This window comes from Chiloscyllium plagiosum, chromosome 5 (assembly GCF_004010195.1).
Source record: "Chiloscyllium plagiosum isolate BGI_BamShark_2017 chromosome 5, ASM401019v2, whole genome shotgun sequence".
Taxonomy (NCBI): Eukaryota; Metazoa; Chordata; class Chondrichthyes; order Orectolobiformes; family Hemiscylliidae; genus Chiloscyllium; species Chiloscyllium plagiosum.
The window spans coordinates 23309181-23323592 of NC_057714.1; the positions used below are offsets into that span (position 1 = coordinate 23309181).

Here is a 14412-nt window from a genome sequence, read left to right on the forward strand (position 1 = left end):
GTATGCTGTTTCAATAACACATGTCCCACTTATATAAATCTAATTAATAAGAACAATAAATTAAAACTCAGCCTCTCAAAGTTCACGCAGAATGGATCCCTCCACTGATTCTACTGTCGGTGATGTTTTTTCTGTAATTTTTCTATTCTGAACACCTTCCCAATCATTTTCTGGTGTCAAGAATATTTGTTAAACGTGCTGTGTACATTTATAGATTTGGTGCTTTTTTAGAAAGCATGGAGATTTCTCGATAGAGCCCAGCATTTCTTTCTGAGATGACAGGCTTGCTTTTGCTTCAAATGACAATTGGCTCTCCCCTCGCTATCTAATTGTCCCTGTTATTTACCTCCTATAACATATTATAAAAATTTGATATGACTGATTTCAGGTTGTCAACACCATCAGATTTGAATTCAATTGGCCCTTAATCTCCAAGTGCCTTGTTAAATTAATTGGCTGAATTTAAACTGTTGTCTGGGTACAAATGCTGCTTGGGTCTGCTAACTGAATTGCTTTTTGATTCATTGTGTCAATTCAAGCATTAGCAGCTTATAGAAATTCGTTTTTAAATCTCTAAGCATAAAAAGCAATTTCTTTTAAAGAGATGTCACAATGCTTTCCCCCATTTTACAATTTTACACACTAATTTCAAGATTTAAAGTTTGAAAATAATTTTACATTTTTATTTTTAATTACTTATTGAAAAGCAATTTGCAGAATGGATGTTGTTCTAGTGATTAAGCAGCTAATACATTCAAAACATTAATAATCATTTGCATCAAATCACATCACACTGGATGTACAGAAATTTAGTGCTCCTTTCAGTTCTGTTTTTTTGGTTTCTTGCAGTAAAGTTCAGACTAGCACAGAAAATGAATTTTTTTGGATGCCTATGAATACTAGTATCCTAGACTTAAGTGTAACTTTTGTTAATAATCTCCCCACAGTGAGTGGGAATAACTTTAAATTCAAAAAATAGGAAAAATGGTAAGAACACACAAGAAAGACTGATTCAGTAATGTAATCATTTATGTTCTCTGGATTAGTACCCTAAATGCTTTCTACATATCTTTCCCACCCAAAAGAATTCAAAGAAAAACACACAGGATTAAAAAACCACAAGCCATAAGAACAACGTTAAAAGCATCAGATGACATACATATTGCATTTTCGTGGTTGACAGTGAATAACAGAACGTGTAGCTCATATAACCTAAGACATTGGAAATCTAGGAAAAATTGACAACTGTATTGCTAACTTTCATTTTTAAAAAGTCTTGTGTGATGGCTACCACTGAGTGAGTCAAAGCTGGTCCTTTATTAAAACTCTGGCACCATGATATCATACAGTTCCCTATCTAACTGACATAATCAGTTATCACATGTTTGCTGCCATTCAATAATGCACACCACTACATTTGCAAGTCAACTAGGGTTGGATAATATGCACCATAACAACTCAACCATAAGCTGGAACAAGCAAATCATAATACATTTTTGATGGCATTAGATAATTTCCTTCCTCCCATCAGCAATTTAACATTTCATTATTCCATCTTTATCTTTATTTTAGAAATAGTTAAGGAAATTACACAATTCGCAAAAACAAGCAAGGTTTGAAAAGTATCAAAAGCCTTTTGCTGTTAAATTCAGCTAATCTCTCATGATATTATTCATGTGCAAAATTAAAGTGTACCCATCTTCACGAAAGTATTCTCTTCTTATGGGGTCTATCACTCTGCATAAGTTCAACAATATACTTGTTTTTGCATTGTTGAACAACTCAATTTTTTTTCCTGTTGTTAATCGCATCTCTCTTTTTTCCATACCTGTCTTATGTTTGTTGGTTTTCAAGTCTCTTTGTTCTTTGTCCATTATTATCATCATCATCATCATCATTCTAAATCATAATCAAACTTTATTCTGGTAAATTTGATTTTCCATATAAACTTACTCTTTAAATTTCTTAGGCCTGGCCTCCCAAAGTAATTGATAGAGTGACGTACGATGTGAAGACTTGAATATACAACCTAAGGCTATACAAGAACATTACTGAAGGATTGCTGTGGAAGATACAGTTCTCCTGAAGTGACATTAAACGGAGGTGGCTTCCTGACTGTTCAATGGATATTAAAAATCACAGAGCACTATTTGAAAACAGTGCCTGTGAGTAACCTTCCTCTCTTAAATATTATGTCCAGTAATTCTTCAGGTAACACTGTGGTCTTTCTGGAATCATCTTATGCATAAAATAGATTGGTACATTTGCTAAGTAGCAAGAGCTACCAATAATCAAATCAATACATTGTATGTGAAGTACTTATGTGACACAGCACATAATAATAAAGCAATTCTTTTTCTTCCATCTTTCAGGGATCTCATCTTTAGATTCTTCGACGTTGTTTTGGAGCTTTTATTTGTAATACTTCAGCTTCTTTTGTGGAAGCAGACAAAACCTAGTGAAAACAAGAAAACCTTTTAACTATAAACTCACCTATAAACCTTATTCAACATGTCACAAAAAAACCCGAGAGCTAACATCTTTTAAATATTCTTTTTAAATTTCCTTTGCAGATTTACACAACCACACATCAATCTGTTAACTTGGAAAAAAAAATGTCAAGTAGTTTGTTCCCTGAAACAGAAACAGCTGGAATAATTCAGCAAGTATGGCAGTATCTATGAAGAGAAATCAGAGTTAACCTTTCAGTTCCAGTGATCCTTCCTTTTCACAGACGTTGCCAGACCTGCAGAGCTTTTCCAGCAACTATTGTTTTTGTTTCTGATTTACAGCATCCGCAAATCTTCTGGCTTGTTAGTTTGTTGCCAAGCCTGTGTGCTCTAGTAATGAGCTATCCAGTAGGATATATGGAGCAGCACCTCCTGAAAGCTATGTCACAACACTAGCCTCCTCTCCATCTTCCCATATGAAAATCCCACACGTCACCTGGTGCTTGCTTTTCTTTGAAAAATTGGAGGATTCGTGGGAAAACTAAAACTTTCCAAATCAAAAAAAAGTAAGGTTTCTAGTTAGTTCCTGAAATGTAGAAACATATAGAAGTTATAAAATTTAAACAAACTATTCAACCCAATCAGTCCATGTAGTTAATTACCCCCCATGTGTTCAAATAAGCCTGAACCTTTCTGTATGTGCACGTACATGGGAGCAATCTAGTTGCAGCCAAATTAAATGCGGCTAACAAAATGTAACTCAATCCTATATGTTGACTGGATACATTTATGACACTTAATTTTCAGCATGCGCATAAGGAGGAGATCGTTTATCATTCCTCTCACCACTTTTGGCTACCTTGTTCCCAGTATTCTATCATGGACTTAACATAATATAATGCATACCTCTGTAAGTTTATTCCTGATCAAAGTTGCAGACACATTTAAGGAAGTATCCCCCAAGTCCATCTTTGGCATTTCTGGAAGCTTTGGTCCAAATTCCACTGTAGTACTATCAGTATCAAATCCATAAAATTTGTTAATGTTCATTTCTTGATTTATTTTCTTCCTGCCTTGCAGCTGTGTAGTCCTGGGGACAAATTTAGAGACAGAGGACCCAATATTAGGGGTCCAAGTTTTTCTTTCTGAACTCCAAGAATCCTTAGAATCACAAGATTTGTCCAAATGCTGGTCATGAAAACAAAGTAACTTAGATTCAAAATATGATTGGCTTGCTGCACTAAGAGGAATGTCTTTTGATAATGTTCCATATGAAGAAGGCATTTGAGGACATTCTTGTCTGAAATTTGATGTGGATGAAGGTGCTGGATTATCTGGTTGAAATGGTGGCAATGGCATTGGGTAACTATATATGGAATCTATATTCCACATCATCTGGTTGGATTCCAAACTTTCATAATGCTCAGGTCTTTCGGAAAATGCTTCCTTTGCAGTATTTGCTAATGGAGCTGGTTTTATGACTTTCTTTCCTGCCTTGTATAGATCTATATCTGAAAGGACAAATGTGAAAAAAAAAACTTAAGTTTAAAAAAAACTACATACGTTCATGATATATGCAACATGGATGTGAAATATGACATCCCAACATGATATTTTCGTCGAAATTGGCACTGCTGTACTCCATTATAGACAGATACACCCCTTCACTATTCTGGTTATAATAAGCATTTTAAGGCTGAGTTGGTAGCAATCTTAAGAGTGGAATCTTAAGTGGTAGATTTAAATCCTATTCCACGTTGAGCCTAAACGTATAATGGAGTGCAATTCTGAGGTGAGATTGAATTGAGGCTCCTCAGCCCTTTTGGGTGGACTTAAAAGTTCTTGTGGCACTCTTCTGGGGAAGTATTGGTGAGCTCTAATAACATCTTCAACCACATTTCTAAAACAAATTATCTAATTTTCCTCACATTGTTATTTGTTGCATCATGTGTGCAAGTTGGCTATGTTTCAAACAATGTCTACAATTCAAAAAATACTTCACTAGTTGTAAAGTGCTTTGAGACGTTTTATGGTGGCACATGAATCAAACTGCTTACTTACAGCTAATTTAAATCATTGGTAATGTCATGGATCAATGGTGTTATCCATAGACAAGAAATAAAATAATATGGCACAGAAGGCAACCATTTGGCCTAACATGTGAAGTTAATATTTATTATACAAACTTAAAAAAGAAACTGTGAACATGTAACAGGTTGAAAACTTTTAAACAAAGTTTCAAGCCAGTTCCCAACACTAACACCTTATTCAAATCCCGACAAATTACACCTGTATATCAAATGTTTACGTTCTGACTTAAATGATTCTCCCCAGTTTCTGTCCTGTGAAATTTTTTTCACAAGAATACTCACAAAACTGACAGCTTTCAAATAACCTTCAGCTAAACACTCCAGGTCCGGATGTTGCACAAACTAAATGTCTACAATTCAAAAAGTACTTTGTTAGTTGTAAAGTGCTTTATGGCAGCACATGAATCCGACTGCTTACTTACAGCTAATTTAAATCACTGTTAATGTCATGGATCAATGGTGTTATCCATATACAATAAAATAAAATAATATGGCATAGAAGGCAACCATTTAGCCTAACATGTGAAGTATAATTAGTCCCACTAATTAGTGCTTGCAAAATTTCCTGCACAAGTATTTATCTTTAACTTTTTGAAACTTATATTGAATCTGCTTCCATGACACTTTCAGCCAGTGTGTTTCAGATCAATACTGTGTTTCTCTTTTACGCCTCTAATTTTATGACCAAATATTTCAAATTTGTTTACTCTGGTCAAATTTGCTGCCACTAGAAGTAGTTTGTCCTTATTTAGTCTATCAAAATTCTTCATGATATTACACACAAATCAAACCTTCTTAAATTTCTCCACTCAATGGGGAAGGATGCAGTTCCCACAATTACTCTTGTAACAATATACTTTATATTGATGTGAAGCGAGAGATGCTGTTAAAGCTATTTTGTTTTGTACCAATCAAGACAGAATCACAACAGTACCAAATTTCAAAAGGAACAATTTACACTATATGAAAATAAAGTGCTGATTTGTTGGCAGGTATACGCTGATTGGTTGGTTGTTGGAGAATGTACTAAGGGACAGTGGTCTCCCTAATTTTCGATGAAATTTAAACCAAGCAAGTTGACTCTGGCCAAGGCTTTAATCCAGTGTATCACTCCACAAAATAACGAATGCACCCTCTTGAAGGTGTGGCCAATAGGTGGTCACAATATTCCAGCTATCCACTAATTGGTGTTCTATAAAATCAGTACAGCATTTCTTGTTGTTTTCTATGCATGTATTTATAAAACCAAGGATTCTGTAACATCTCATTATATAGCCTTTTCAAATTTGTGATGAGATGAGAAATAAATATTGTAGTAGAGCACTGGAAATTAAGCAACACCATTCCCAAAGCCATCTGGACACTCGCAACAATCAAACCCGCCACTCTGTGGCCAAACATTTCAACTCCCCCTCCCACTCTGCCGAGGACATGCATGTCCTGGGCCTCCTCCACCGCCACTCCCTCACCATCTGATGCCTGGAGGAAGAACACCTCACTTCCACCTTGGGATCCTTCAACCCCATGGCATCAATGTGGATTTCACCAGTTTCCTCATTTCCCCTCCCCCCACCTTACCCCAGTTCAGCACTGTCCTCATGACCTGTCCCACTCGTCAATCTTCCGTCCCACCTATCCGTTCCACCCTCCTCTCCAACCCATCACCTTCACCCCCATCTCCATCCACCTATTGTACTCTCAGCTACCTTCTACTCAGTCCCACCCCCTCCCATTTATTTCTCTACCCCTGAGGCTCCCAGTCTCATTCCTGATGAAGGGGTTTTGCCTGAAATGTCAATTTCCTGCTCCTCAGATGCTGCCTGACCTGCTGTGCTTTTCCAGCACCACTCTTCGCGTACTTCAAAATATTCCAAACAAATAGATACAAACTAATTATTTTGAGGACTAGTTAAAATTGTCTTGAGTACCTGAAGCATGTAAACTTTAATGCTTTGCTGAGAGAAGATTAATGTATATGTTCAAAAAAACTTGAAAAGGCAAATCCCAATCACGTTTTCATATTTAGAAACAAACAAACAATTTTTGGCTTTCACCTTGGTGATAGAAGGAAAGCTACCTAAATGAAAAAGTATTCCATGAACAAACCTTTGTTGCTTGTTGACCTCATTATGTACCTTCTCCTCTCTTTTAATTTTTCTCTGGTATCCTCCACAGATTCAAACTCTGGGGCATAACACACATGAAGCAAGCTACCAAAAAAACTTCGCTCATCCTGTTTACGTTTTGCTACTCTGAGAAATGAAAATATATGGTTATATACAGTTATTAGGCAGTATTGTATACTTTATGAAAATGAAATCTGTAGGAAATAAAATTACATTAAATTTTACTTTGAGGAAAATGTACAAATAGTGACATTTAGCTCACCACATTACAGGAAGTAATATTTCTACATAAACAAAATATGTTTAAGATGCCAGGTCCCACTAAAGATACAGAATTTTTACAAGTGTGGAATCTAATTGACATCATAACATAGCAGCATACTTTATCACCTCTCATGACAAGACTACCAATGAAACTTAAGATACAGTTAAAATAACTGCAGCTTTCAAAATTTGAGTCTCTTGTACCTTCATTTATACCAATAACAAAGTAAAGGAATAACTCCAAATTATCTGGCAAATAGATGCTGGTTTTACTTGACAGATATTATGTTTACGTTTGTTGAGACTGAATACTAGCCATATTTCTTTAAAAATTATACAAATTTGATACAGACTTTTACTGATACCATTACTTTTATCTGTAAAAGTGTCAAGCATATGGAATTTTAGGCTATATCCAAGATTGAACCACAGATTAAGATTTCACAATCATTACCATTAATTTGCAATCTTAAACCAAAAAGCATATTCTACAGTACATTAAATGTAATTCATTTTGTATGTTTCAGATCCTGAGATAAAAATAAAACTGATAACTTGTGACTTTCTTAAGATACTAGCCAAAGTAAATTAATTACAAAAATTCTTTAACTTGGATAAAAAGGTACTGCAAACTGTCTTAACTTACACCTTAAGAACCAGCATTCGACAAACCAGCAAAATATTTTTTACCTAAATATTGGAAGTTTACTGTATTATTGCAATCACCGCAATATCCAAGTCGTCAGTTAAGGGTGCACGTGGGAAGGCACTTACGTGGTATGTTTTATTTAAGGCTTTTTTAAAAGTGATTTAGGGTGCAAGTAAAGTATAACAATGATGTGTATATCTCCTGCATTAAATTTCTATTACTTAATGTGTGTTTTACATTGTTTACGTGGACCTCTTGATCAACTGGTACACTACTGGTCTGATAGGGTGCCGGTTAATAAAAAGCTTGCTGTACAAAAAAAAATTAAAGGCTTTTTTTTCCCCAACACCAAGAAAGTTATCCTAGTTTGTTACCTTGCACTCTGTAATCTTTGGTATTTGATGCGATAAACTTCTGTGAATTCCTCGGCTGGGTACTCATGCAATACAGAATATTCTTCAATAGTTCCATATAATGCAAAGAGTTCGATCAACTCCTTCATGACTCCCACAGCTGGCACTCCCTGAATGAGCAGGTGCTTCGATTCCAGATTTATTGTGTACACCTAGGTCATTTTAAAATATTAATGTGAGGGAAACATGAAGCTAGTGATTTCACTATTGTCAACGCTATTTTATTGCTTCAGATTAGTAGTTCCCAGAGTTTGCCCACAGTGATCCTACTTAAGGCTTGAAAACTGTCGCAATCTCACATTGAGCAAAGCAGTAGATAGAAGACTAATTGGGTGTGGGCGAGCATTGCTGTTTCAGAGCTTGCATCTCAAAACATCTGCTCGCAACCCCATTTGGCGTCCCAACTTGTGTGAGGAATAAACTTCCAGGAGGAAGTGGTAAGTGTGGATACAGTTACAATGCTTAAAAGACATTTGGATTAGTACATGAATAGGAATGATGTAGAGGGATATGGGCAAAAGTGAGGACTGCAGACGCTGGAGATCAGAGTCGTGAGTGTGGTGCTGGAAAAGCAGAGGAGGTCAGGCAGCATCCGAGAAGCAGGAAAATTGACGTTTTCCCTACTATTAAAATAACACGGTGTAGGTTTCTATTCTCCCTCTTCCTCCCACCTATATAATAAAGGTTACAATTGCTACTTTCCAGTTCAAGGATACTTTCCACAATTTAAAGAACCTTGAAAGAAAAGCACCACAGTGTACATTGTCTCGAGCCACAAAGGGACTTAGGAGTCTGGTTCAACAATCTCTCAAGGTGAACAAACAGATTTGGTTGGCATTTAGAAAGACAATGCAATGCTAACATTCAATTTGAGAGGGTTAGAATACAAAAGCAGTGATGTATAGTTGAGACTGTATCAGACACTGGTCAAACTGCATTTGGAATACTGTGAGCAGTTTTGGGCCCTGTATCTAAGGAAGGATGTGCTGACCTTGTAGGGGGTCCAGAGCAGGTTCACAAAAATGATCCCGGGAATGAAGGGCTTGTCTTATGAGGACCAGTTAAGGACTCTAGATCTGTACTTGGAGTTTATAATTATGAAGCTTAAACTGAGGAAATGGGCCTTTAGAACTAAGATGAGAAGGAATTTCTTCAGCCAGAATCACTTGCATAGAAGGCTGTGGAGGTTGAGTCATTGAGCGTATTTAAGACAAAGATAGATTAGATTCCCTACCATATGGAAACAGGCCCTATGGCCCCATTAATTCCACACCGACCCTCCGAACAGTAACCCACCCAGACCCATTCCCCTACCCTATATTTACCCCTGACTAATGCACCCAACACTGTGGGCAACTTAGCATGGTCAATTCGCCTGACCAGCACATCTTTGGATTGTGGGAGAAAACCGGAGCACCCGGAGGGAACCCATACAGACACAGTGAGAGTGTGCAAACTCCACACAGACAGTCATCCGAAGCGGGAATCAAACCAGGGTCATAGTCATAGAAATGTACAGCACGGAAACAGACCATTCGGTCCTGGCGCTGTGAGGCAGCAGTGCTAACCACTGAGCCACCTTAAAGATTGAGAAGTAAAAGGCTTTCAAGGTAATCTGAGCTGGTGTAGGAATTGAACTTGCATTGTTGGTAACACTCTGCATCACAAATCAGCCTTGCAGCCAACTATGCTAACCAACCCCAATAGATATGTTATTGATTAGTAAGAGGATCAAGGTTTACAGGCAGAAGGCAGAATTGGAGTTGATAAACACATCAGTCACGATCGAATGATAGACCAGACTCAATGCCCCAAATGGCCTAATTCTGCTCTGATGATTTATGATCGTTCAATACTCTGGGATGAAGCTCATAAATTCATCAATCTTAAATCAAGCTAACTTTTTAAATACTAATTTATTTTAATTTCTGAATTTCGAAGTCCCTTGTTTGGGAAACAACAAACACCAAGAGTGAATCTCTAGTTGGTTTCTCAACATATTGCTCCTGAAATCCATGTTGTTCATTCTCCAGGAAGCTTCGCTAGCATTAGTGCTTATTTGCTTAGCACAGCTTCTGTGTTAACTGAAGTTATCCATTATTACAATTACATGTAACTCTAATATCCTATTTATACTGTGCTCGATATTAACTGTAGAGTTTGGTGGTCTATAAATAGTTTGAAAACATTTTATGCCCCTTATTTTTTGATTCTATTTATAGCCCCATCCAAACTGATTCTAAGTCTTCATTCTTTGATCCAACATTCTCTTTCACTAATCTATTTATCCCATCATTTATTAAGAGTGCTATTTCACATCTTTTCCTTTTTGCCTATCCCTCTTAAACTCCAAATATTCGATTTCCAATGTTGGTCACTCTGTCGCCATGTCTCTGTAATTGTATTTAAATGCATTTACCTGAATTTGTGCTTTTAAATCAACTGCCATTTTGCAATAGTTATATGCATTCAATAAAGCATTTTAAATTCTACATGTTTTAATGTTACGTTCTATTCCTAACATACAGAGATCACAAATCTTTGGAATTATCTTCTCCAGAAAGCAGCTGAAGCTGGCTCACTGAATTTATCCAAGGCTGAGGTGGATAGAATATTGACAGACATGGGAATCAAGGGTTATGGTTGGCACACAGGTAAGTAGAATTGAGACCACAATCAGATCAGCCAGGATTTTACTAAATATACAGCAGCTTTGAAGGGCCGGATAGACTTTTCCTGTCCATGACTCCTATTTCCCGTACAGCAATGACAAATTGTTGTTCAGGTTCAGAGATAGGTCTGTTGGAGGAGTGATGTCCTAAAGCTATTTGAAGAGATGTCATTGGGTATACATTGGATGACATACTTATTTGGTATTTCCAAGGTAAAAGAAAAATAAGAAGTCTGCAAAATCAGCTGTATGACAGAAAAGTGATGATGAAATTGGAAGCCATCATCAGGTCCTAAATGCAGAATTTTAAAACATGTTATTACATGTGAACATTGCTGATGAGGATTTGTTGCCCACTCTTAACAGCCCTTGAAAAAGTGGTGCTGAGCTATTTTCTCAAATTGCTGCAGTTCACGTGGTTTAATTATTTCAGTAGCAATGTTAGGAAAGCGGTTCAAGGATTTTGATTAAGCGACTGTAAAGGAACCAAAGTACAGCCTCAAGTCAACACAATGTAGGGCTTGGAGAAGTTACAAGTGGTGGCTTCCCACGTAACTACTGCCCTTATCCTTCTGTGTCATAGAACTGATAGTTTTGTGAGGTGCTATTGTCACATCCTAGAGGAGGTTACTTGAATACATCTTGTATGTTACACTGTCACTATGATGGAGGAAGTCAATGCTTAAATTAGGATACCATTCAAGCGAACTGTTAGAATAATTATAGATGTGTTCGAGAGTGAATCTCTCGACAACAATAAGTATTCCAGCGTTTACAGGGTTAAAGTAAATAGCCTGTTTATATCCTCTTACGTTTAGATACCAAACGAACTGTTTACAAACGATAAAGAAATCACTGAGGAAGGACAGAATTCTCTCAGGCGAGGTAATCCAGCGCAATATGTAGCTATTGAAGTTAGGTAATTTAGCAGTGAAATTATTAAATATTTTCGATCACGCTCAGTCTCAACAAGAAAACGATAAACGCCTCCCAGAGAACCAAAACAAAAAAATCCAAAATATCCGCATCTTTCCAGCAGGCCTTTGCACGGTCACAGGCACCTATTTTTGTAAGGACTATGCTCACAGAGAATACATTGCACTGAACAACAGGCTCACGCAATCCTCCCAACTAATGGATTACGGGGCAAGATCAAGTTCTTCCACAAACCCTAAATTATATTCTAGGCAACAAACGAAATATTCACGCCGGACTTACTTTGACAGCCCTCAACCTCCGACCCTCTCGGTACTTGGGTCGTGTGAAGCAGACGTTTTCCTGCTGATGGTGTTTGAACACCTCCGGAACCTGAACCGCCATCTTCAGCCACAGGGAAGACAAACGCAATCGAGCACCGACTACACGATGGCTCGATACCCGCCTCTGAGAAGCGCCGCCTCCCTTGAGCTCGGGACCTGATAGGTCGCTCAGATGTCAATCGAAACGCCCTCGCGCGGGGGAGGGGTGGATCAGTTTTCGGGAGACGGAAGTCAGCTGGCGCTCGTGCCGCAGAATGGAAACCGAGTTCAAATCAGTGGAATGCTGCGGTTAACGGTATAGGCGTCGCGAGCCGTGCCCGCTCATAGCGCGTGGCAGGATGCTGGCTGCCGGGACCGCGTGCGTGCAGCTGAGACTCAGCAACATCAAAGACTGCTTCCTGCATCTGGCCTCACAGCGAGCGTCGCAGCTCCACCTGGAGGAGGTGATTGCCGACGCCAATGGCGTCTTCTTCCTCGCCGCCACAGTCTTTTTTTCCATTTCACGCCTGCATTTATTACCCATTCCCGGTTAGCTTGGAAGAGTGGTGTCGGGGGTGGGTCTGAGTGTGGTGATACTTCAGAGGTCAGCTACGTTGGTGAAGGACTGGCGCCACATACAGGCTACTGTGAGTGAGGGTGGCAGATTTCCTCCGGGGGGGGGACAATTATTGACGATTTTAGTGTTACTGGTCTTTTATATTTTTTTCCTGAAAAATGTATTTAGTGTCACCACAAAAGGTCCATGCTAAGTGGCTGTTGTTACATATTGTACATGAATATTTTGTATTCCATTTTATACCATATTTAGTCTTTAGTTATAGTCTCTTCTTAGGTTTACCTTACATTAACTGTCGACATTAAATAATGCTTGGAGTCTCTGCTGACAGGCTGAGCAGCAGCCTCTGGGTTCATATCACAGGAACTTGTGGTTTAAAGAGTGTGAATGTCTGAAGAGACTTGGGCCCTGGGTACATAGATTTTCTTTTTATTGTCTGCCCTCAGTTGACCTTGAGAAAGTGGTGTGAGCTGCTTTCTTGAACTGCTGCAGTCCATGTGCTGTAGGTTGACCTACAATGCTCTCAGGTAGCAGAAACAGTGAAGGAACTGTGATATATTTCCAAGTCAAAGTGGTACGGGACTTGGAGGTGGTCTTGCAGGTGGTGATGTACCCATGTCTCTGCTGCCCTTGTCCTTCTAAACGGAAGTGGGTTTGGAATTGCTGTCGAAGGATCTTGGGTGAATTTTTACAGTGCACTTTGTAGATAGTACACACACTGCTTTTGTGATTTGGAGACGCTGGTGTTGGACTGGGGTTAAAAATCGCACAACACCAGGTTATAATCCACCAGGTTTATTTGGACGCACTGCTTCATCAGGTGATTCAAGAGCAGCGTTCCGAAAGCTAGTGCTTCCAAATAAACATGTTGGACTATAACCTGGTGTTGTGTGATTTTTAACTTTGTACACTGCTGCTTCTAAGCCTTCGTGGTGGACGGAGTGGATGTGGTGCTATTCCAGCAGACTGCTGTGTTCCAGATGGTGTCAAGTTTCTTGAGTGTCACTGGAGCAGCACCCATTCAGGCAAGTGGGAAGTATTCCATCAAATTCCTGACTTGTGCTTTGAGGTGGTGGACAGACTTTGGGGAGTCAGGAGTGAGTTGTTACTGCAGTATTCCTAGCCTGTGACTTGAGTTGGAAAGTCCAGTTGAGTTTCTGGTGAATAGTAAGCCAAAGAATGTCAATGATGGGGATTCAATTCTACAGTCATAGAGTCATAGAGATATACAGCATGGAAACAGACCCTTCGGTTCAACCCGTCCATGCCGACCAGATATCCCAACCCAATCTAGTCCCACCTGCCAGCACGTGGCCCATATCCCTCCAAACCCTTCCTATTCATATACCCATCCAAATGCCTCTTAACTGATGAAATTGTACCAGCCTCCACCACATCCTCTGGCAGCTCATTCCATACATGTACCACCCTCTGCGTGAAAACGTTGCCTCGTAGGTCTCTTTTATATCTTTCCCCTCTCACTCTAAACGTATGCCCTCTAGTTCTGGATTCCCCCACCCCAGAGAAAAGACTTTGCCTATTTATCCTATCCATGCCCCTCATAATTTTGTAAACCTCTATAAGGTCACCCCCCAGCCTCCAACGCTCCAGGGAAAACAGTCCCAGTCTGTTCAGCCTCTCCTTGTAGCTCAGATCATCCAACCCTGGCAACATCCTTGTAAATCTTTTCTGAACCCTTTCAAGTTTCACAACATCTTTCCGACGGGAAGGAGACCAGAATTGCACACTATATTCCAACAGTGGCCTGACCAATGTCCTGTACAGCCACAACATGACCTCCCAACTCCTGTACTCAATACTCTGATCAATAAAGCAAAGCATACCAAACGCCACCTTCACTATCCTATCTACCTGCGACTCCACTTTCAAGGAGCTATGAACCTGCACTCCAAGGTCTCTTTGTTCAGCAACAC

At 38.9% G+C, this 14412-nt stretch overlaps 2 protein-coding genes across 3 annotated transcripts in view; one reads left to right on the forward strand and one right to left on the reverse strand.

The window, feature by feature from the left end:
* Window positions 1-1011: 1011 nt before the first annotated feature.
* Window positions 1012-12088, reverse strand: rbm48 (RNA binding motif protein 48). 2 transcript variants are annotated; one of them, XM_043689705.1, is made up of 5 exons: window positions 11882-12088; window positions 7954-8144; window positions 6647-6792; window positions 3357-3961; window positions 1012-2455 (listed from the first exon to the last, which is right to left on the reverse strand). In XM_043689705.1, exons 1-5 carry the CDS (start codon window positions 11981-11983, stop codon window positions 2384-2386), a joined length of 1116 nt encoding a protein of 371 aa, XP_043545640.1. In that variant the 5' UTR covers window positions 11984-12088; the 3' UTR covers window positions 1012-2383. The 2 variants fall into 2 exon arrangements, with proteins under 2 accessions (XP_043545640.1, XP_043545639.1); XM_043689704.1 differs by lacking the exon at window positions 1012-2455 and adding an exon at window positions 2780-2997 and having other exon boundaries at window positions 11882-12028.
* A 25-nt stretch (window positions 12089-12113) lies between these two features.
* pex1 (peroxisomal biogenesis factor 1) overlaps window positions 12114-14412 on the forward strand; it is a 108873-nt gene continuing 106574 nt past the window's right edge. Inside the window, exon 1 of the mRNA XM_043689702.1 lies at window positions 12114-12365. Within this exon, the coding sequence (XP_043545637.1) occupies window positions 12261-12365 (105 nt within the window). The 5' untranslated portion in view covers window positions 12114-12260. The remainder of the gene's footprint in view (window positions 12366-14412) is intronic.

Coding starts and splice junctions, on each gene's coding strand:
- rbm48 (XM_043689705.1), bottom strand. CDS start 11,983: ATGGCGGTTCAGGTTCCGGAGGTGTTCAAACACCATCAGCAGGAAAAC. Junction 8,145..11,881: donor GGAGGTTGAGGGCTGTCAAA/GTAAGTCCGGCG, acceptor AAAATGACCTAG/GTGTACACAATAAATCTGGA. Junction 2,456..3,356: donor TCAGGAATAAACTTACAGAG/GTATGCATTATA, acceptor TGTTTTCACTAG/GTTTTGTCTGCTTCCACAAA.